Here is a 24,097-nt window from a genome sequence, read left to right as displayed (position 1 = left end):
AAAGGTGCAAACTACACATTTTGGATATGAAAAAGACTCAATCCGAAACACATGGCTAGCACCTTCCTTCCATGATGTGTGACCATTTGTTAATGGTTTGCTTCATTTTTACATGGGTAAGTAAATGTAGCCTAAGCATGTTGTTAATATAAGTTTTAGGACTTAAAAAGATGGGCGTGTTTTAGTCCCGTTATGCCACCGTGAAAATAGACAATTATGCGGCAACGAGAATCCCATTAGTGGAAACCAAACCACTGAAAATTGGTTCGGTTTTCCCTAGCGGGATTCTCACACGTTAATACTATGTGCGAGAAAAGATAGGACTTTCCCTATCTTTCTTGTTAGTAGTTTTTCTACATGCGAAAAAGATAGGGCAGGACCTTTTTTTTAAAACTCATGCAGGATAGTGCGAAGTTTGAATAGTCAAGAAAAAAACAACAAAACCTCAAGTTCTTGCCCTAATACTCTTCATAGTGGCGAGTGGATTGGCGCATGCAACCATGTGTTTTTGCCTTTATAGTGTATCGAAAGGGATCGTGTGTTCACCAGGGCAGGTAGCAGCGTGCTTACTTGTACAAAAAGGTCAGCACTACCCAATGGAAATATATCTCAATAGAAATAGATAGGTGCACGTTGTTAGGGTGTTAGGACCCATCTGAGAGCTTGGTCACCTGGCCAATATAATTTGATCGAATTATATACCAAGAACCTTGCATTATTTAATGTGGTTAGAGTATTGATTATATGTATTGTAGCAAGGGGGGTACTCTTGCCTCAGGATCGCTGACCTCTCATACCAGAAATGGCGCACCACACGGGTAAACACGGCTCGGGATTAGCGTATCTCTTTTCCTGGCTCTTGCCAGCGTTTATTTTACAGCACATCACAGCACAGCAAATCACATCAATGTCCATAAGCACCCCAACTTGGATGGGAGTCCAGGGGCATCCCCTGTCGGACTCTTGCCTTTTCAGGCCACCAGCCTGCAGAACCTTTCTATGCTGCGCTGGTCCTTTCCCTCTCTGCATACCACAGGAGTTTCTTTTCAATTGCAGTCTGGCTCTCCCAGACACACACACACCTCTCCCAGGTGTTGAGGTTAAGGGCGTCACCCTGTGAACCTCTGGCCTTCTTGGTCTGCACCAGACCCTGGGCTAGCAGCCCTCCCAGCTCCACTGAGCTGTCTTTCTGGCTCTCTCAGCCAAACACTCTCCCTCTTACTTTGGCAGGAACCAGCTTTTATCTGGTTCCTGCTCCACCCCTTGGTTAACCCTCGCACCGTAAGTCCTGTCACTGGCCCTCTACAGGCCCTTCTGTGTACTGCACTACTACAGTATGTATACCTCTGATAGTAAATTTATTTTGTATGCTGTTGCCATTTTTGGTTTCTGCTTCTGCAGCATGCTTACTTGGTGGTGAGTTTTACCTAAACTTACCTACATAAGTGGAATGTGCAACAGTGTCCAACACATTGCAAATCCATGTGTTCAAGTCTTTAATATGTGGCACATAAACACTAAGCATTGATGTTTTGATACGCAGTCCTTTCTCAAGCATGGTGGTGTCTTATATAGCTTCAGGAAGGCCTGCATTGTTTTCTCAGATTGACAGTGTCTTGGACTTTGCACATTCAGTAAAACAGTGTAAGGCTTGAAATTACTGACATAATGTGGCCAGACATAGCCAATATGTATTATTGTCGCACAGCTTGATATATGCCCTCTTGTTGTCTTTCCAGGAGCTAAATTGTTGTAAACTTGAACAGAAGAATGGTCCACTAGAGCATGACCTAGAGGAAAATGTAAGTCCCCCAATAGCAACACTGTTACATACTTGCTGGCAGCGGACCATAGATGATAGTAAAGTATTATATAACCAATCCAACTCTAATATCATGATTAACATCCATGAATTCTATAGTGAACATAATCATTGGTTCCAATAAGAGTAGCTGTAATGTAGTATCCCCAATGCGAAAGTTACTACTGTACCCTCTATGTGACTGCCAATATCTTCAGATAATATACCACTATATCTACCGTGTTTCCCCGAAAATAAGACAGTGTCTTATATTAATTTTTGTTCAAAAAGGTTTAACTTTTTCACATGTATAGCTGCCAGGACACTATTTAAATTGACTTGTTTAATTAACTGTTAGCAGGGCTTAATTTTGGAGTAGGGCTTATATTTCAAGCATACTCAAAAAGCCTGAAAAATCATTTTGCATCCTCAAAAATTCTGGAAAATCATGCTATGTCTTATTTTCAGGGAAACAGGGTAATAATGGTATGTTATGCAAATTCTATATGCAAGTTCTAAACTATATTCATTTGTATATCAGATAGCTTAGTCTAGTATGATTATATTATTGGACAATGTGAGTTCTTTACTCCAGTGTAGATACAGTTGCAAAAAAAGATAAGTGAACCCTTTAGAATAGTCTGGATTTCTGTATTAATTGTCAATAAAATGTGATCTAACTGAACTAATAACACACAGTTACCATTTTTTACTTTTATTGTGCACAATGAATCAATGCAGAAATCGAGGTACTTACAAAAGGTTCACTTACTTTTTCTTGCAACTCTAGGTATTCCTTTGTCAAAATGTTCTTGTATAGAAATGTGTTTGTTTAAATTGTTTCTTTAGATAACTACATTACTTTTGACCAAAGAAGAGCTTTTACCATTGGACCCATCACAGGAATTAATATTTCCTCCTGAACTCATTGTAAGTTACACACTAAAATATCTTAGACTTTTGTTACAGTTTAGATTCTGGCTTTGCTAAATTCTCCAGTCATGTTTCTAAGCTCTTCAATGGGACAGGCATTGCCTCAGGGTGGCTTCACACGTGCATACATAAGTGCGCACCCATGTACGTGCAAAAACACGCATGAATGCAGGTCTGTGCATTGTTTTCAATGGAGCCACAGCTGCTGCCAGTGGCTCCATTGAAAACAATGGTCTGCCGGCACCCCTGAATTGTTTTTCAGGGAAGGGCTTTACATATAAGCCCTTCCCTGAAAAAGAAAAAAAAAAAATATATATATATATATACTTACCTGTCCGCCGCTGCTATGACCCCCGCGGGGATGAAGAACACATCTGCTGTATGCAGCAGATGTTTCATTCATCCCCGCTAGTATAAAAAATTCCCTGCTGCTACATCTGCTACATCTGTGACAGATGCAGCAGAGGAATTCTTCAATTCTCTACCGCAGTTGTCACACATGACAGCTGCGGTAGAGGATCCTGCTGCCGGCAATTAATTTCAGGGAAGAGCTTTAAATATAAGCCCTTGCCTGAAAATCCAGTAAAAGTGGTTTAAAAAATGACGGGCGAGAGCTGCCTGTGATTGGCTGAGCACGTCAGCCAATCACAAACAGCTCTTTCAGCAGGCGGGGATTTTAGATCCCCACCTGCTGATAGATCAGCATTAAAGAGCTGGCGACAGCGAGGAGAAGACGTGACTGAGCCCCGGCAGCTGAAGGCAGGTAAGCATGTATTTTTTTTGTTTTTTAAACCACTTTTACTGGATTTTCAGGAAAGGGCTTATATTTAAAGCCCTTCCCTAAAATCCATTGACGGTTGCTGGCAGCAGGATCCTCTACCGCAGCTGACAGCTGCGGTAGAGAATTGAAGGATTCCTCTGCTGCATCTGTCACAGATGTGGCAGATGTAGCAGCAGGGAATTCTTTATACTAGCGGGGATGAAGAAAACATCTGCCGCATGCAGCAGATGTGTTCTTCATCTCCGTGGGGGTCACGGCAGCGGTGGACAGGTAAGTATATTTTTTATTTATTTATTTTTTTACACTAAAATTTTTCTTTTTCAGGGAAGGGCTTATGTGTAAAGCCCTTCCCTGAATAGAATGCAGGGGTACCGGCAGACCATTGTTTTCAATGGAGCCGCCGGCAGCAGCCGCGGCTCCATTGAAAATAATGATCACAGAAAATGGCCGTTACTTACTGACTGAGGAGTGCATATAGATGCATCCTCCTCTCACCATGCAGGTAGCTGACTACCAAATGGAGGAGCCAATAACACCTGTGAGGGCACCGATAAGACACCCACTCACACTGCCTCCTGATAATGAGGGGGGTGGATGCTTGGTGTACATTCCCACACATAGTGGATACAGGATGCCAGACCATTCTGATATATGTAGTTCACCATGCAGACCAGCAACCTATTAATGACGCCATGATAATTCGGCAGGTTGCCCTGCATATCCATCAGTGAACCACATTGGTACTGCCACCCTGGGCTCCCCCTGGAGTCTTAATGCCACACTGCATGTGAATGATAAAAAATAAATGCAAGGCATTGATTGGATGTTGGCCAAGATACATGAGCCAACTAACCACTTAACGGTTCCTTGCGTTGTAGTGGGTCCCTACACTAATATAAATGCATCACAGAAGGGGAAATCAAGAATTAAAAACAATCACAGAAAATGGCCGTTACTTACTGACTGAGGAGTGCATATAGATGCATCCTCTCACCATGCAGGTAGCTGACTACTCCAGGGGGAGCCCAGGGTGGCAGTACCAATGTGGTTCACTGATGGATATGCAGGGCAACCCGCCGAATTATCATGGCGTCATTAATAGGTTGGTGGTCTGCATGGTGAACTACATATATCAGAATGGTCTGGCACCCTGTATCCACTATATGTAGGAGTGTACACCAAGCATCCACCCCCCTCATTATCAAGAGGCAGTGTGAGTGGGTGTTTTATCGGTGTCCCTCACAGGTGTTATTGGCTCCTCCATTTGGTAGTCAGCTACCTGCATGGTGAGAGGATGCATCTATATGCACTTCTCAGTCAGTAAGTAACGGCCATTTTCTGTGATTGTTTTTAATTTTTGATTTCCCCTTCTGTGATGCATTGAAAATAATTTGTGCATTCCCTATGGTGCACGCATGTCCTATCTTTGCAGGCACACGCCTGTAAAGCACAGACATGTGCACACACCATAGGGAATGCATTGGAGCTAATAGACACGTGTTTTTGTGCAGGTGTATGCTCGCACAAAATACACGCTTGTCTGAAGCCACCCTCATAGGACAGTTATCTCCAAACTGTGACACTAAAAAGACTGTTTTCGTTTGGAGGAGGAGAGTTAATTTGCATACTTTTTTTTCCCATGGAGCATTGCCTGTTGAACTCCATCCCAATTGAGTCTCTTTAATGATACCCAGTATCCCCCAAGAATTACATTTTAAGATATTTAAGCAATTAGTTATATAACATCATTTGTTATGGCATTGCTTTCGCTTGTATATAGCTCCTTACATTGCTTGTGTCTCACAGACTCCAGCAAACAGCTAATCTTACCAGATGAACATGCAGCATGGTTTATTTTTTTCCTGCAGTGGCTACTCAATGGAAATATAATATGACATGCGAACATTCAAATTAATGGTCATTTATGTAATATATGCACTGCCTGGTCTACCAAAGGGAAAGCTACTAACTTGTTAGCAGTACCATACAAGGAACAGCCCATTCTGACATTCATAAGTCATTAATCATAAGCATTTGGAGAAGTTGCTTACTTGGCTTTTTCCAACAAATGTTCCTTTCATATATTTGTAGCCTATGGGCAGCAAGGCGACTCCGTAGTTAGCACTGTTACCCAACAGCAATAGGGGTAAATCCCATCAGGGCCAACATCTGCATGGAATTTGTATGTTCTCCCCATGTTTGTGTGACTTCCCTCCCACACTTTAAAAACATAAGGATAGCTGAATATAGATTATGAGACCCAATGGGGACAGAACCCAATGTCAAGTGATGTCAAGTGCTGCATAATGCACATAAATAAATAAAGGGGTTGTGCAGTTGTGAACTTTAGATGGCCTATCCTCAGCATATGCCATCAATAACTGTTGGGGGTACGCTGCTTGGGACTTCTGCAGATTAGCTGTTCTCTGAGCTGATTTCTGCAGGAAGCAGACAGCTTTGTTCTCACTGCAGTGGCCAGGCTTGGTATTACAGGCTAAATTCTCATGTGCTTCAATGGGAACACTGCTTGTAATACCAAGCCTGGCCACTGCAGTGGGAATGGAGCTGTCTGCTTTCTGCAAAAATCAGTGCAGTAGTGTGCTGATTCAGAGAACAGCTGTTCATCAGGGGTCCTGAGCAGTGAACCCCTACCAATCTACTATTGATGACCTATCTTGCAGATAGGCCATTAATAATTTACAACTGGACAACTCCTTTAACCCCTTAAGGACCAGGCTCTTTGGACATAAAGGGTCAGACACTTTTTAGGGACTTTACCCATGTGGTGGTTTTACTGCCCTATTCTGTTTTCTTCAGCTGCCAAAATTATTCTTGCTGCTGTATTTTTTTAATATCTTTGTCACTGACTTTTTTATTTATTTATTTTTATTTTTATTGGGGGTAAAAGGCTAAAAAAATGATTCTTTTTTATGCATATATTTTTATTTTATTCTATTTTTTTTTTACTTATTTATGTAACTATTTATTTTACCATCTATGACCCTCATGACGTGATACAAGACCTCTGAGGGTCATTTATATAACACCTCTGGGGGTCATTCCCACACTTTTTCACTGTAGCTGGGGCATCCATAGGAGCCCCGAGTTTTAGGGGAAAATATCCCCCTGTAGTGTCAATAGTCACTGGCAGAGCTTATCAGGGTCAACTAGGACCCTGCAGCTCTGCTGTAACAGGGGGACCCGGCGGGCACGTGATCATGTGATCACTGGGTCGTGTACTGGAAGAAACACTTCCACTTTCCCTTCTTAGTACATAGCGCTCATGGAGTGCTATGTACCTGGGAAAGAAAAAGCCAGAAGCGGTTAAAAACAGCTTCTCCTTTCTCCTCCAGGTCCTTAGCTGTGACTAACAGCAAAGGACCTGACCCGCTTCTGCTTGATTGCAGAAGCAGAGGCTTTAATCCCGCACCGTATTTTTGCTATCGGCCGGGATTAAAGCCCAGGACCAAGTGCCATTAATTTACAGCACCTGGTCCTTAAGGGGTTAATAATGGAATGGATTTCAGCAGGAAAAAGTAGAAAAAAGAAAAAAATCAATCATGTAATGAAGCCTTCATCTAATAAAATATCTTTGTTCTACCCAGCTTATGACACAGAAGCAGAGTTCTCAGTCGTTGCTCTATCACGGAGAGAAGGTGAAATGGATTACAGTTTTTAATCTGGAAGAACTTCTAGATTTAAAGATAAAATATCCGCATGCACCTATGATGGTAGGAAACACCGGCATCGGTAAGTACCAAACCCAGCGAGATACAAAATGGGATATATTTTAACATTTACATTACTCATTGGGTGTCAGAACTTCAAGCTGCATGCCGAGCAGAAGATTACCCTCATTACATTACATTCTTCACTTCTCTATCTGATCTATCCAGGTAGAAGCATAACCCAAGCCTCAATGCAAAGTCTAGAACAGGACTCCTGAAATATGAACACAATTTACAATTATTTATCCTTTAACCCCTTCCTGCCCCATGACGTTAGGGTACGTCATGGGAGCGGGGTACTTCCCGCAAAATGACGTACCCTTACGTCATGGGGATAGCACGAGGCTTCTCTCCTGCCATGCCTTATCGCTTATTACAGCGATCTTAGGCTATGGCAATACAAGACGCCGGTATCTGGCGTCCTGTTGCCATAGCAACCAGCCGGGCTCTTGCGATGTTATCACGAGAGCCAGCTGGAGTCACAGAGGGAGCGCACTCCCTCTGTGAACCCTTTCCTTGCCACAATCTACTTAGTTCTCTGATGCCCCCCGCTGTCGCAGCGGGACGCTGGCTATCACTGACAGCTGGCTCCCGCTGCGGGATAGCGCGAGATCTGCTATGATCTCACGTTATCCCTATCATGTAAGTGTACGTCATTTTGCGGGAAGTACACCGCGCCGATGACGTACCCTTACGTCATGGGGCGGGAAGGGGTTAAAGGGGTTTTGTCATTAGAATAAAAAAAGCAATACTTACCTATCCCTCCCCAGGCCATCTTCTCACCGATCTTCTCCTGGCTCCTCCAGTCCCCCGGATCAGGACACCTCCAGCTGGATCCTCTTCTTCCTGTTTTGGAGCGTCCATTAGCTGCAGTTCATTTCCTGCATGGAGTGCAGTAAACGCTACGAGGGAAGTAGCATTCACAGCCTAGCAGGGAATGCCCAATCCTCCGCAGCCTGCTTAAGCGCGCATGTGCGATATCTCGCCGAGGGTGTTTCATAGGAGTATATGAAACATTAGCGGTGAGAAATCATGCATGCGCAGTCGCGCTAGGCAGTGAATGCTACGTCACTAGTGACTATGTACACTGCCCTGCAAGAAGGAGAATGCCAGCAATGGACACTTCATAACAGGAAGAAGAGGATTTAGCAGACTGGAGGTGACGTGACCCAGGGAACTGGAGGAGCCTGTGGAAGATTGGTGAGATGAAGATCTGGTAAGAAGACTGCCGGTGGAGGAATAGGTAGGTATAGAATTTTTTTTTTTTAAATGACAGTACTCCTTTAAGTGGCAAAAGACCAATTGGGCCACCTCAGGTACCAGTTTCAACAGCCATGTCTACACCTCATATTCTTATTTGAAGCGGCTGAAAATGATGTCAAAGCATGGGAGTAATTCCTACGGTTATGTAAAAAAAATCTGGATAATACACAGAATGATATCCGACCACATAGATGCCAAAATACAGAAAAGTCACAGTGCAGTTATACAAATGCAGCGGTGTCACAACATAGCGATATGTTATGTACAATGATAGCTCTCAAAAGGTATAATAAGTGACATCACAGGTGTAATGGCCAAAGTGAAATAACAGAGCAGGAAAAATAGTCTCAGTGATGACAGTGCAGGGATGAAGCAAATTGTGATGACACATAGTGTCCGATTGGGTGTCCGAGGGGGCCACCGGTAAAATGTATTCTGTGCAGCTACATGCAAATATTACCCGATCCTTGTTCACAGATTCCTCACCATTGCATTCTCCCTATACTTCAATTGAATGGTTGCTGCATTTGCATGTGGCCCTGTTTCCACTGAAGGATAATAAACACCATGTAACGATGCACATAATTAATAGTGATATCTCTGCACTGCGACAATAAAAACTGCAGTACAGGGAAATAATAACACGAGTATAATAGTCACAGTGATATCACAATGCAGAAATAGAGAAAAATCAAACAAAGAGCTCCATCGTGCAGATCTGCGGTGCTAAATACGGGAAAGAAAAGAATAATGGTACCCAAGTGCTAAAAGGGGAACTGTAGGAAAAGATGGGGTGTAGTCTTCCCAATCCGGATAGACACAGCTTCCGTATCAATGCATAGAAGAAGGAAACAAGGGCAATGGCACACTAGGACGGAGGAATCAAGCAGGAGGAGTGCCGAACCTGCGCGTTCAACTGGCCTTTATTGATAAGCTGCATTACAACCAAGCTTACATAGACCAGGGAAATAGAGCAGATGACAGTAGATCATAATTCTGATTTTAAGCCTCTTTGTATTACTCCAGTTGAACAAATCCCACCACGAACTCTAATAGGTTCCTACTAGAGATGAGCGAGCACCCAAATGCTCAAGTCCACGTTATTCGAGGCGAGCTTTTCGTAAAATTCGAGAGCTCTACTCGAGTAACGAACCCCATTGACTACAATGGGAGACTCGAGCAATTTTGTATGTGGAACGCATGGTCCCGAGTTTTTCTTTTTTTCTTGGCTCGTCCCTCCCCCTCTCCCCCCCCTCCCCCTCTCCCTCTCCCCCCCTCCCCCCCTCCTTTCCCCCTCCCCCTCCCTCTCCCCCCCTCTCCCTCCAAAAATTTTCAAATGACACGCGCTGCATAGCAGCAGCCAAAAGCTGGGGCGGGGTCGAACACGATTTGATGCTCGTTCGAGTAACAAGCACCATCGAGTATGCTAATACTCAAACGAGCATCAAACTCGTCAGAGTATGTTCGCTCAACTCTAGTTCCTACGCCTCAGGAAATGTGAGGCCCATTGGACCTTCAAATGATGTACCCTGGTCCTGATGTCCGTAACGAATGTATTGAATCATGCTTTTACATTTTATAATTCCCCCTCACCCTGCTTTTCTTTCCCTACCGGTGTGTTGCAGTTCACTCTCTACCCCCTCTTCCTTTATTTTATGTTCTATTTCAAATAATTGTATGTCTGCAACCCCTTACTTATGTCTATGTGGGTGATCATATGGCTTCTTTAGCACAATCCTTCTGTGATAACCCCAATTTTTAGGATGCTAAATCGCACCCTACTTTTCATAGATGGCAACTGGGGGACTGCAAATGGTAGGAGATTAGAGATGAGCGAGCGTACTCAGCCACGCCCTTTTTCACCCGAGTACCACGATTTCCGAGTAAGTACTCAGATGAAAAGATTCGGGGGGCGCCGTGGGTGAGTGGGGGTTTGCAGCGGGGAGTGGGGGAGAGAGGGAGAGAGGGCTCCCCCCTGTTCCCCGCTGCTACCCCCCGCGCCGCCATGCCTCCCCCCACCCCCCGGCGCCCCCCGAATCTTTTCACCCGAGTACTGAAGTACTCGAAAATCGCAGTGCTCGATCGAATAATTACTCGAAGCGAGTACGTTCGCTCATCTCTATAGAAGATGTAGTTTGTGTGCATTCTAAAATGATCCTTTCATTTAACCAAGTCTGTACCCTTTTTGATTTTGTGCGTTTCCATCCTTTTCATTACATGCAACTACATAACTATGGTATAAGCGTAATGCGTAAACTGACAACTGGACTGATAAGCTTTTTGCCAAGCTTCGATTGTAAAAGCCAACAAAGAACCTAATAACCTAATAACTTAAACTTATTCCTTCTGTCTCCTACTGGGAAATGACCCTAAAAAAAATCATGAAGGTTACCTCTCCCCAAAAAGAAATTTTCCCATATCTCGGATCCAACCTGTTCCAGATGTGGGGGGCTGTTGCAGACTTTTATTGTTTGTGAGCATGCCCCCAAATTGACTTCTGGCAACAAATGCACACTAGAGATGAGCGAGTATACTCGCTAAGGCACATAACTCGAGCGAGTAGTGCCTTAGCCGAGTATCTCCCTGCTCGTCTCTAAAGATTCGGGGACCGGCGCGGGTGACAGGTGAGTTGCGGCTGGGAGCGGGGGGGGGGAGAGAGGGAGGGAGAGATCTCCCCACTGCTTCCCGCCAACCCCCGAATCTTTAGAGACGAGCGGGAGGATACTCGGCTAAGGCACTACTCGCTCGAGTAATGTGCCTTAGCGAGTATAGTCGCTCATCTCTAATGCACACCTTTACTAAAACACATTCTGGACAAGATATTGCGTTGACACCAGCCTGATCTCTCTTCGGTCACATGGTTAATACAGGTGCGTTCATTCCTTGTGGCAGTAAAAAATTCTTGTTCCATATATCTGCTTCAGCACGCAAAGCCATCCTGCAGAATTGGCTGACACTAAATATCCCTACATTGTACGTAATTTTAGAAAAACGAGCTCTTTCTTCAGAATGGATTGGGTTGACGTTTCCCTCTACAAAAAAAAAACGTTGTGAGGTACTGAGGGGCGTGATAGTAGATGGTTGTTACGTCGCCCCTAGGTTCTGTTATTATGCCTAGTGGGACTGGAGGAAGTCCATGTCCCGCTGTTAGAGACATGAAAGTCCAGGAGTGCAATGTAATCTCCAGCTGGTATTTGCTGGAGATCTTTTCTTTAAAAATCTTTGGGCCTGGATTTTTGGAATGGATGGCAGGTTGGTAGTGGGGCCATCCATTCCACTCCCTCCACTCCAGGTTATGTGCAAGGTCAATCAGCACAGGTGCCAGGAAGAGGTGTATATAAATAGCAGTGTGCACTGACACAGAGGGAGACTGGATGGCTGCTGGACCCAGGCAGCCTGAGATACCTGCAGCAAGTGACCTGTATAGGCAGGGACTGTCTGTTATACTAATGCTGGACTATTGTTTTCATGCCTGAAACCAAGGCTGGATTTGCTTTTGATTTGCTGGACTGAAATTAACACAGGTCACGCCTGTACTTGGACTTTAAATACTTGTCTCCGTCTCTGACTGCCGCCAACCCGCACTCTACCGAGCTGTCTTCCCACAATGTGTTCAACAACTTTTTGACATATGGGCGCGATTCATCCATATCCTTTTAGTGCATATTAAATCCTGTGTAAAGAAATGCTTTCAAGCAACCACCTGGTACCTTGAATGAAAAGTAGCAGATGCTGTACATATATAAATGAATACAATATTAGACCCTTATGGATACTGCCAGCCTTTGGGGTTTGCCTGACACGCCACGCTGCAAGACTTTAGCACACTGGAGGTTTCCTCTGTTGTTTTTCCTCTTCTTCTACTTTTCCTCCCCCCCCCCTTTTTTTCTATTTTTTTCTCCTCCTTAATGTTTATTATAATAAACAGAATATACTTATGCATGAGGGATTAATCTCATACAGAAAAGTGCACAGTAATCTTTGGATTTGAGGATCTTTAATGTATAGTACATTGAGGATTCTTCTTGTTTACTCTCCATCGGCTTAAAGGGGTTGTCCCGCGCCAAAACGTTTTTTGTTTTTTTTTCAATAGCCCCCCCGTTCGGCGCGAGACAAACCCGATGCATGTGTTAAAAAAAAAAACGGATAGTACTTACCCGAATCCCCGCGCTCCGGTGACTTCTTACCTACCTTGCGAAGATGGCCGCCGGGATCTTCACCCTTGGTGGGCCGCAGGTCTTCTGTGCGGTCCATTGCCGATTCCAGCCTCCTGATTGGCTGAAATCGGCACACGTGACGGGGCGGAGCTACGAGGAGCAGCTCTCCAGCACGAGCAGCCCCATTCAACACGGAGAAGACCAGACTGCGCAAGCGCGTCTAATCGGGCGATTAGACGCTGAAAATTAGACGGCACCATGGAGACGGGGACGCTAGCAACGGAACAGGTAAGTGAATAACTACTGTATGGCTCATAATTAATGCACAATGTACATTACAAAGTGCATTAATATGGCCATACAGAAGTGTATCCCCCAACTTTGTTTCGCGGGACAACCCCTTTAACTTCACTAAACCCAGTATGACATAAAAGCCAGAGACGTAAGCCCGCTATGACATAAAACCCAGAAACGTAAGCCCGCTATGACATAAAACCCAGAGACGTAAGCCCGGTATGACATAACACCCAGAGACGTAAGCCCGGTATGACATAAAACCCAGAGACGTAAGCCCGGTATGACATAAAACCCAGAGACGTAAGCCCGGTATCACATAGAAAGAGACTTAAGTTACAGAAATATGTTTTTACTAATTACCTTGATCTTTTGATTTAATGCCGAATAGATTTTCTTACCGTCTTTCACTCCCATTTTTTATTTATTTTTTGTTCCTCCTTCTTCTCCTTTCTTCACCCTTTTCCCTATGTTTATTATTGCCCTCTTTAACGATGTTATTGTTATATTTGCAAAAAGTTTAATAAAAGCTTTTAACTTTTTTTAAATTATTCGCAACCACAGCACGGCAGCTTAACCATTAGTTGCACAATCCACAGTTACATTATACCGCACACTCTGCAGCTTCGTCTTTCCTACGTTTCTGTGGTTATCTTTGCTAACTCCATACACAGTGCATCAAAACAGTACATGTGCAAGTCAGAAGAAGGTGAAGCAAGCAGAAGTATAAGTCCTTCATTTATATTTCTCATTCCTCTTGAATTGACACCTTGTTTGGGCTCAAAAACTACATCAGTGTTTTTCAAAAGAATGCTGTGTGTGAAACCAGCCTAAGATACATTTGTCGAAGTGCAGTAATGATAAATAGTGATATCACAGTGCAGAGAATAAACACTGGCATTTCTTCACATGGTCCAGTGCCCATTGGCCCACTCAAGCCCTCTTGCCTAGGTGTGACTATAACCCTATACTCCCTCTATATTGAGGCTGTAATTAGACACTGTAGGGCTTCATAGCAAAATTGCCGAAATTCACCCTTTAGCATTTGCATACTATGTGTCAAGTCGTGGTTTGTCTGCTATCATTACGCACTCCTACTAGTTACAGACACGATATATCTCAGTACTCATTGAGAACATTGCAGATTGCTATTTTCATACAGCTTAAGGGTGGATTCAGACGACCGTATATCGGCTCGGTTTTCACGCCGAGCCGATATACGGTGTCCTCATTTGCAGGGGGGGGGAGGCTGGAAGAGCCAGGAGCAGGAACTGAGCTTCCGCCTCCTCTCTGCCTCCTCCCTACCCCCTCTCCTCCCCTCTGCACTATTTGCAATAAAAGGAGGCAAGGCAGGGCTGGGGCTAAGTTCAGAGAATTAGCCCTGCCCCATCCTGCCTCTCCCCATTGCAAATAGTGCAGAGGGGCGGAGAAGAGGCAGAGAGGGGGCGGGAGCTCAGTTCCTGCTCCTGGCTCTTCCACCCCCACCCCCCCCTGCAGATGAGGACACCGTATATCGGCTTGGCGTGAAAACCGAGCCGATATACAGTCGTCTGAATCCAGTCTAACCAAATACAAACTTTGAGGGAAACATTTTTTGATTAAAGTTTCACACATATCTCATCAGTCTGTGTACCAGAATGTGGAATCTCCGCCAATTCTGATCTGGTGTAGATTTTCTCAATAATTTACACCAGTTTCTGGCATAAATTATAGTAAACCTAACACCCTTTGGGAGACTAGAGTCCTATTTGGTAAGCCCCAGTCCTTTTTAGAAAAGTGCTGAGCGAGGTGTAAATAGGTCAAAAAGTTGTTAAATTATTTGCAAGTTCCACGTGCCAAAGCTTGCCTAAGTCTAAAGCTAAATTCCACTCTTTGTATCTTGAGGGTTTTTTCACACTAACCGCCGTTCACCAGGATGGGCTCTACTTACTTCTGTCATGTTAATGGTTGAAGTCAGACTGTTAATCCAATCCAACATCACCCATTGACAGTGAATGGTTGGTACTGGCCAGTTGACACATTGATAGTAATGGGAGCCACACCAAAGAAGAGTCTGCCTGAGCGAACGGAGAGGAGTTTGAAAAAAAATCTGCAGCCACTGACCATGGTAATACTGGGATAGAACCCACATGCATTACTGATTTACATGTTTTTGTGTGTCTGTGGGCTTATGCCCTCTTGACAGAGCTTTAACAAGTGTGCAAAACCATTTGTTGTTTCCCCCAGGACTGGAGATAAAGTTAAAAGGAGTTTTCCACCCAGTTATAATTTCAGTTGGAAGGATTCCAGATCTACATATTGTGAAGTACACAAAGGATGGTATGTATCATATAAACTGTCTGATTGCATATGCTTCATAGACAAAAATAAATTGTATACATATAGTATAAACAATATATTTTCTATAGTATATTCTTATTTATGTTATATTTTATGTGTAGGCATACAATTTTGTTGTATGTCCCCATTCATTTTGGCTGGCTCCACCGTCCATGTCTTGTCTATGGTCCCTGCCCAAAAGTTCTCTGACATCTGCCTTTTAGGAGTAAGAAGGATTGAAGAATTCAGATTTTAGCATTACCACCTGTCCCTACCTGTTGGCTATGTCCAAATCAGATACGAATGGCAGCAGGATAGCTTCAGTGCATAAAACAGGCATTTATTCCATCATTTTAAATGGTACAGGCTTGATAAAGACCATTGAATGGTGGAAACCTTGCCTGTACCATTTGAAATGATGGAATAAATGCCTGTTTTATGCACTAAAGCTATCCTGCTGCCATTCGGATCTGATTTAGAGGTTGATGGAAATTGGAAAAGAGGAGTTCATTTTCCAGAATTGGCTGTGCAGTATTTGCCTCCCCTGAACCGGGTATATATCGATCGTGCTGCTAGTATAATCTTTTTTTTAACTGTTGCCTATGATTATTTTCGCACCTGCCTAACATTTTCACATATTTATTTCCTCTTTTTCCTTTGTTTCCCCAACAAAAAGCTTTTAACTTATTTTGGGTTCTGATGCTTTTGGAACTACTGCCCTTAGCATATATAGTTCTGAAGTCCCCTATACCCCTCACCCGTTACTCTAGTCGTTCTTTCTTAATGCGAGTTATGAAGTATTAGGGAGGACAATGCTAAAATGTAACAGCTCTTTGCAATTATCTTTTGACACTGGATGAGAAAAATGTACTGATAAAAAACCCTATTTGTATACACAAGTCTGTGAGACCCAAAAGACATGAGCAAGAAGAAGAATTAACCCTTTCCAATCCAATTTGTATCCTGGTTTTCCTAGGGGGCTTACTCTTTTTCTGCCGTTATACAACGGCGCTATCTGCTGGCTAAAGCCAGTACTGCATGAGGTGACACGTTGGATAGGCTCCGACAGCAGAGAGGCTGGCAATATACAGTAAGAGAACTCCGACGGACGTCTTCCAACATCGGAGCTGTACAGCCTTAAATCATAATGTCTTCACACGCCAGACAGTGGATTGGAAAGGGTTAAGAACAAATAGAAGAACCAAGATCTCCAGGATCACTTTCAGACAAACATAATATAGGGGTATTTATGTGCCCATATTACAGCTACAAATGTGGGTTTAAACGTATACATTTTTGACACATCCAGGGATATCTATAGGTTCTGCATGTAGTCTCACCATGTTAAAGAATACTTTGGAAGAAGCAGTGTCTGAGATCTCAGATGAGAAGACTAAGATTTTTCGTGTTCTTCTACAACAACTGAAATCCCTGGCAGGACAACAGATCAGAAATGTGGCTGTAGGTTAAAATTTTAAATCATCAAGTTATTGCAATATAGATAATAAAAAAAATGAAATATTGTCCATTACAAACTGCATAATGTTTGTGATTAGTAAAGAATTCCTTAATGAATTCCCATTTATTTCAATGGGGCTGTTCACACAGGCATCAAAACGCAGGGTCTTCAGCGCTGCACTTTGGCAGAGATGCATGTTCTACCACTGGCCGTTTTCAGCTTTACATCACCCATTGAAATGAATGGGCAGCGTTTGCAGCGCTCCCGAAAACGTGGCACAGCTTGGTACAATGTTTTTGGCAGCGGTAAACACCAGCGCTAGCTGCACTGACTAAAAAAAAAAATGGAATACTCACCTAGTTACCGCTGTCGGAGTCCCTGACGCTGTTTTCCGGAGCTCCGGGCTGGCTGCCGGGCACTTGTCAAGTCGACAAAGCATCTATTGCTAATGATGGGAATTGAAATCCCTGCCTCGCAGTGAGAGATTACTTTGATTGGTCCAGGAGCGTCGGCTCTGGCAATCAGTGCTGCCGCCAATGAATGGCTGTGATTGGTGCATCCAGCTGTGATTGGTGCAATGCTGTATTTCTGCAAACGCCTGTGTGAGGCCTTAGTCAGACGGGCGTTTTTAGCCGCGATTTGCGCATGCGCATGCGTCCGTCGATTTTTTAAAACCATTGCTTTGCAATGGTATCGGACACATGAGCGCTTCTTATGCGCTCGTCCGATAAATTATAGAACAAAAAATCGCAGATCGCACCTATTTGTGATCTGCGATTCCTGTTCTCTTCTCTATATGCGCTCAATGGGGTCGGCGGCAGCAGCGCCGACCCCATTGAGAACATATAGAAGACAAATCATTCTTCTCTGCCACAGCTGTAACAGCTGTGACAGAGAAGAACGATGTTTGCCCATTGAATTCAATGGAGCGGCAATACAGCCGCTCCATTAAAAGCAATGGGCTGCCGGCGTGCGCGGGGTAAATTGTCGGGAAGGGGTTAAATATATAAACCCTTCCCTGCAATTCATCCTAAAATGTGTTAAAATAAAAAAAAATTGTATACTCACCTTTCCGCTGCAGCCGGAGTCCAGCCGCGGCCGCTGTCAGTTCTCCTGAACTGCTTCTTGGCACTATTCAGCCGGCGGGGCTTTAAAATCCCCGCCTGCTGAATGATCTGCCTCTGATTGGTCACAGCCTGACCAATCAGAGGCCAGTTTCACTCACACACCCATTCATGAATTCATGAATGGGTGAGTGACTGCTGCCTCTCAGCGCTGAGCCAATCAGGGGCAGGTCTGACTCACATCCATTCATGAATTCATGAATGGGTGTGAGTGAGACATGCCTCTGATTGGCTCAGCGCTGAGCCAATCAGGGGGCAGGTCTGACTCACACCCCCTTCACACCCACTGCAGGACGGCCGCACGGAACTCCGGCTGCCGGGAGAAGGTGAGTATACAATTTTTTTTTATTTTAACACATTTTAGGATGAATTGCAGGGAAGGGCTTATATATTTAAGCCCTTACCGACAATTCATCCCGGGCTCGCCCGCAGCGCATTGCTTTCAATGGAGACGGCTGTATTGCCGTCTCCATTGAATGCAATGCGCTGGACAGCTCCGGCCCGTTTCTAATGAAACGCGGCTAGGAGCAGATTTTCGGGCGATTTGCGGGCGACTTGCGCGCACCGGTCACGCGATTTGCAGATGCGCATCCGTCATGCGATCCGCAAATCGCGCGAAAAAACGCCCGTCTGACTAAGGCCTGAGGGAGGCCTAAGACATATAGGAGGAGATTTATAATTAGGGATGAGCGAGCATACTCGCTAACGACAATTGCTTGATCAAGCATTGTCCTTAGCGAGTACCTGCCCGCTCGGGAGAAAAGGTTCGGCTGCCAGCGCGGGTGACAGGTGAGTTGTGGCCATGAGCAGGGGGGAGCAGGGGGAAGGAGAGAGGGAGAGAGAGATCTCCCCTCCGTTCCTCCCCGCTCCCCCCCGCAACTCCCCGCCCGCTGACGGCAGCCAAATCTTTGCTCCCGAGCGAGCAGGTACTCGCTAAGGGCAATGGTCGATCGAGTAATTGTCCTTAGCGAGTATACTCGCTCATCTCTATTTATAATCTCTTTTTTGAAGTAAAAAGTTGAAAATTTGGCACAAGCCCCACTTGTGCCAAGATTTTGTGAATTTTTGATTGGTACACCTCTCTGCACCACTTTCCCGATAAGGAAGTGGGTGATGTGCCTGCCCCAGACCAACACATTTATGAAACTGGCGTAAATTATACCAGAAATCTATGCCAGCTGGCACACATTTCTGTGTAGGCACTCAGAGCAGCTGACATGCATCTAATCTATGGGGAGGTGTGAGCCTCTTCATATATTAGGCACACTGTGCGCCAGTGGAAATTATGTTAAGACTTCTGTTTGAAATGCCGGTCTTAAAGGGGTTGTCCCGCGGCAGCAAGTGGGTCTATACACTTCTGTATGGCCATAATAATGCACTTTGTAATATACATTGTGCATTAATTATGAGCCATACAGAAGTTATAAAAAGTTTTATACTTACCTGCTCCGTTGCTGGCGTCCTCGTCTCCATGGTTTCGGACTAATTTTCGGCCTCTGATGGCCAAATTAGCCGCGCTTGCGCAGTCCGGGTCTTCTGCTTTCTTCAATGGAGCCTCTCGTGCAGGATGCCGGCTCCGTGTAGCTCCGCCCCGTCACGTGCCGATTCCAGCCAATCAGGAGGCTGGAATCGGCAATGGACCGCACAGAAGAGCTGCGGTCCACGGAGGAAGAGGATCCCGGCGGCCATCTTCACTGGTAAGTATAGAGGTCACCGGAGCGCGGGGATTCAGGTAAGCGCTCCGGTAAGCTTTCTTTAGGTCCCTGCATCGGGGTTGTCTCGCGCCGAACGGGGGGAGGGGGGGGGTTGAAAAAAAAAAAAAAGTTTCGGCGCGGGACAACCCCTTTAATATATTTCACCCATATGACTTATAGATACGATTCTATATAGTATGGTGTATGTCAGCAGAGTCTAAAAGCTATTGGAAGATAATAGTTTTCTGAACTATTTTTTCTATGATTACATCTTTGTACCTTTTTCTACTACTACTTTATAATAAGTGCAATAACAAAGTTTAACTTTTTTGCAGTCAGTAATTTTACACTGTTGCAGTCTATAGGTGGACACATAATCAGCCGGAATCCAAATTCTGATCTGAACCCCATACTAGCCTGTGGAAATGCTACACTCAATGTCCTTTCAAGAGGTGACTGATAATAAACATTGATGGAAGTGTGACAAAAAGCTTGAAGGGTCTGTAGTTTCTTCATATAAACATATGGGAATTTATACTATTGTCCACTCAGAATTGGACACGGGTTATATGGTTCTCCATACAGTACCATATATTGAAGCCTTCCCATAATGTGGTGCCAAAATAATACAGGTCTCTAAAGCCTTAATAAATATGATGCATTGCATGTACCCTAGTGATTTCGCACAAATTGAGTCAGAACCCTGGCACATTAAGCTTAGTAAACCTCCTCCATTGCGGTCAATACAAAGATACTGTACAACACTGTCCAAAAAGGAGTATTTTAAAAATGGAGCAGACTTACTAAGCCTGTCTCTAGTTAGACAGTGTAAACTTGGAACAGGCAGTCTAAAAATGGGCCAAATTTATCACAGTGATTGATTCATGCAGAATGATAAATTTGGTACATCTTTAGGCCTCATGTCCACGGGGAAAATCATGCCCGCTGCAGATTCTTCATGTAGAATCCGTAGCGGGTCCCTCCTGACCCGCGGACATGAGGCTAAAAATCAGAATAAACTCACCTGCTCCGAACGATGCGGATTTTCCTTCCTTCGCGGCTGGATCATCAACCTTCTTCAGCCCGGCAGATGTGTTCGGCACGCCGGCGGCGTGCCGCGCGCATGCGCTGGGCACATCCGCCGGGCCGAAGAAAGAAGATCCGGCCGCGAAGGAAGGAAGATTTGCATCGTCCGGAGCAGGTGAGTTTAATTCTGGCACGGGCCTCCCGCGGATCCGGACGGCCTCCATAGGCTTCAATAGAAGCCTGCGGGAGACCCGCACGAAAATGGAGCATGCCCATTTTTTTTTCCCGCACGCGGATCCGCACCTGATGGGAAAAATGACATCCGCAGGTATTTAACTACCTGCGGGCGTCCAATGCATCCCTATGGGCGCGGATCCACATGCGGGAGAAACGCTGCGGATTTTAAATAATAATTTACCCGTGGACATGAGGCCTAAGACAGTTTTGTTGAATGTTATACCATCTATTGGTTGGCTTAGTTTGCGTCAAAAGTTTGGCGTAAGTTGTTACATTTAAGCAACACCCATTTATACTAAACCACACCCCTTGTAAAACGAGGTACAGTGGATTTTTTTGGTGCAGCATTAGGTACCAGAAATGCACCAAATTTGGGTGCATTGTATAACAAGGGGTAGGTACAGTCACATTAGTAAATTTGCCCGAATGTTACAAATTATGACATCAGTAGGCATCTAGTGGTGCTTTCACTATTTCCATAACTTCTATTGACAAACAGAAAAGTTACTTCAGGTTATAGTAATGTTTTACATGTGCCAGATCCCCAATTATCTGATCACCTGACAGATGGTAATGCCACTTTAGGCTCATAGAAGGTGGGAAATTAAGAATATGACATGTAATATACAATTATCATTCTTTTATGGAATCCAATATGCCATTTTATTAAGGGTTAATAAGGATTAATGAGTAAAGCTTAGTTATATAGATGGACAGAGAAGATGTAATAGCTTTGTCAACATTCTGTCTTTGCATGTTTGCTCTATGATGACTGTTCTTGGTAAAGCCAAATGAAAAAAGTTCTGTATCAAAGGAGTGCATATAGATGCATCCTCCTCTCACCATGCAGGTAGCTGACTACCAAATGGAGGAGCGAATTACACCTGTGCAGGACACCGATAAGACAACCACTCACACTGCCTCTTGATAATGAGGGGGGTGGATGCTTGGTGTATACTCCCACACATAGTGGATACAGGGTGCCAGACCATTCTGATATATGTAGTTCACCATGCAGACCAGCAACCTATTAATGGTGCCATGATAATTCGGCAGGTTGCCCTGCACTTCCATCAGTGAACCACATTGGTACTGTCACCCTGGGCTCCCCCTGGAGTCTTAATGCCACGCTGCATGTGAATGATAGATAATAAATGCAAGGCATTGGTTGGATGTTGGCCAAGATACATGAGCCCACTAACTACTTCACTGCTCCTTGCGTTGTAGTGGGTCCCTACACTAATATAAATGCATCACAGAAGGGGAAATCAAGAATTAAAAACAATCACAGAACAATGGCCGTTACTTACTGACTGAGGAGTGCATATAGATGCATCCTCCTCTCACCATGCAGGTAGCTGACTACCAAATGGAGGAGCCAATAACACCTGTGAAGGACACCGATGAGACAGCCACTCACACTGCCTCTTGATAATGAGGGGGGTGGCTGCTTGGTGTATACTCCCACACATAGTGGATACAAGGTGCCAGACCATTCTGAACTTACTCAGTAAGTAATGGCCATTTTCTGTGATTGTTTTTAATCTTCTATATTTTCCCTTCTGTGATGTAAGTTCTGTGTCTGACTTGCATACAGACGTGCATAACCAGCACACTCAATCACCCCCCAATATACAATTGTTGTTTCTATTTTAATTATGTATTATGAATGTGTGTGTGTATATAGATAGATAGATAGATAGATGGATATAAAAGCAGGGGCGTAGCTAAAGGCTCATGGGCCCGGGTGCAAAAGTTTATCTTGGAGCCCCCCAACTTCTCTCAACCCCTTAATGCGAAAGGCGTAACTTGAAGCCCCTCGGCCCCAAAGCAAAACCTGTAACAGGGCCCCCAACTATAATGCTTTACTCATAGTACTGGGCTCCCTATATGGACAAGAGAGGCCTTATGGGCCCCCCAAGGCTCCTGGGCCCGGGTGCAACCGCATCCCCTGCATCCTTTATAGTTACGACAGTGTATGTAAGTATTTTAATTTTATATATAGCACTATGCTCTCAGTTTCAGTTTTTGACCTGATGGGGCACATTTACTAATCATGTTTAATACTTTGACTAGACAGTCTAAAAATGTATCACAATGGCTCATGCCGTATGATAAATCTGGCACATCTTTAGACAATTTTGTTCAACTTTACATCACCTATTAGTTGGTTTAGTTTACTCCCACATTTTGTCACATGCTGTTATATTTTAAGTTGTACCCCTTTCTAAAACACATAATGAATGTGTTGCATGACATATATGTAATTTTTCAGCCAGGACACTTTTGCATTGAGCCTAGTAATAAATACCCAGTAAATACTTACTACTGACACAGTAATTGATTGGTGACATTTCAGTCAGTTTTAATGGTTATGGATATTATTGGTGTCATTATTTTGCATTTTCTAAATATTGGTGTAAATTCTTTATAGGAAGAACTCGGCAGATCATTTGCAATGATGACTTCTTCCAATGTAAGAATTCCTCATCCTGCCTTTTGCCAGAAGAAGTTCTTGTGTCTGTGTTTATTCCTTTCACTCAAAAGGTGCGGTACATTTTGAATTTTAAAATAGATACCACCATAAATGGGGTGATGATGGAGGTATTCAGGTGGAGACAGAAGGCCCACGGCCCACAATCACTTTGAACATTTGTTTTAAGAGCAAAATCCAAAGGATCAATAAAAATAAGATAAATACTGCGCACAGGCAACTATGTACTGAGTATATCATGGCTGTGGTGGATTGTAAGGGGCCTATGACCTCTGTTGCCCAGGACCCAGAATCCCTCCATTCCACTCCTGGTAAACCTGATTATTGTTTTGCTATCTAGGTTTGGTTAACTAATAGAGATGAGCGAGTATACTCGCTAAGGCACATTACTCGAGCGAGTAGTGCCTTAGCCGAGTATCTCCCAGCTCATCTCTAAAGATTCGGGGGCCGTCGCGGGTGACAGGTGAGTTATGGCGGGGAGCAGGGGGGAGAGAGGGAGAGAGAGACCTCCCCTCCGTTCCTCCCCGCTCTCCCAGCCGGCCCCCGAATCTTTAGAGACGAGCGGGGAGATACTCGGCTAAGGCACTACTCGCTCGAGTAATGTGCCTTAGCGAATATACTCACTCATCTCTAATAACTAACACTGATGGAGAAAGTTGTTTTTTTCAAGTAAAGGCCCCCAAACACGCTTCGGCAGAACTGGCAAACCAACATATGGGTATATGGGGGCTCCCATCTGTCCCCATCAGATGATGTCTGAAGAAAGAAGGACTTGTCACATTGAATT

The 24,097-nt window shown here is 44.3% G+C and overlaps 1 protein-coding gene across 1 annotated transcript in view; it reads left to right on the top strand.

Annotated features, from left to right (window-relative positions):
- Nucleotides 1–24,097, top strand: part of LOC136576284 (aldehyde oxidase-like) — a 124,148-nt gene that overhangs the window by 7,604 nt on the left and 92,447 nt on the right. Inside the window, exons 5-11 of the mRNA XM_066575461.1 lie at nucleotides 1,740–1,802; nucleotides 2,651–2,731; nucleotides 7,121–7,265; nucleotides 15,184–15,276; nucleotides 16,586–16,737; nucleotides 19,912–20,005; nucleotides 23,251–23,363. Of these exons, the coding sequence (XP_066431558.1) occupies nucleotides 1,740–1,802; nucleotides 2,651–2,731; nucleotides 7,121–7,265; nucleotides 15,184–15,276; nucleotides 16,586–16,737; nucleotides 19,912–20,005; nucleotides 23,251–23,363 (741 nt within the window). The remainder of the gene's footprint in view (nucleotides 1–1,739; nucleotides 1,803–2,650; nucleotides 2,732–7,120; nucleotides 7,266–15,183; nucleotides 15,277–16,585; nucleotides 16,738–19,911; nucleotides 20,006–23,250; nucleotides 23,364–24,097) is intronic.

This window comes from Eleutherodactylus coqui, chromosome 8 (assembly GCF_035609145.1).
Source record: "Eleutherodactylus coqui strain aEleCoq1 chromosome 8, aEleCoq1.hap1, whole genome shotgun sequence".
NCBI classification, from domain to species: domain Eukaryota; kingdom Metazoa; phylum Chordata; class Amphibia; order Anura; family Eleutherodactylidae; genus Eleutherodactylus; species Eleutherodactylus coqui.
Note: the sequence above shows the minus strand (reverse complement) of the source record. Positions and strands in the feature narration are given on the sequence as shown.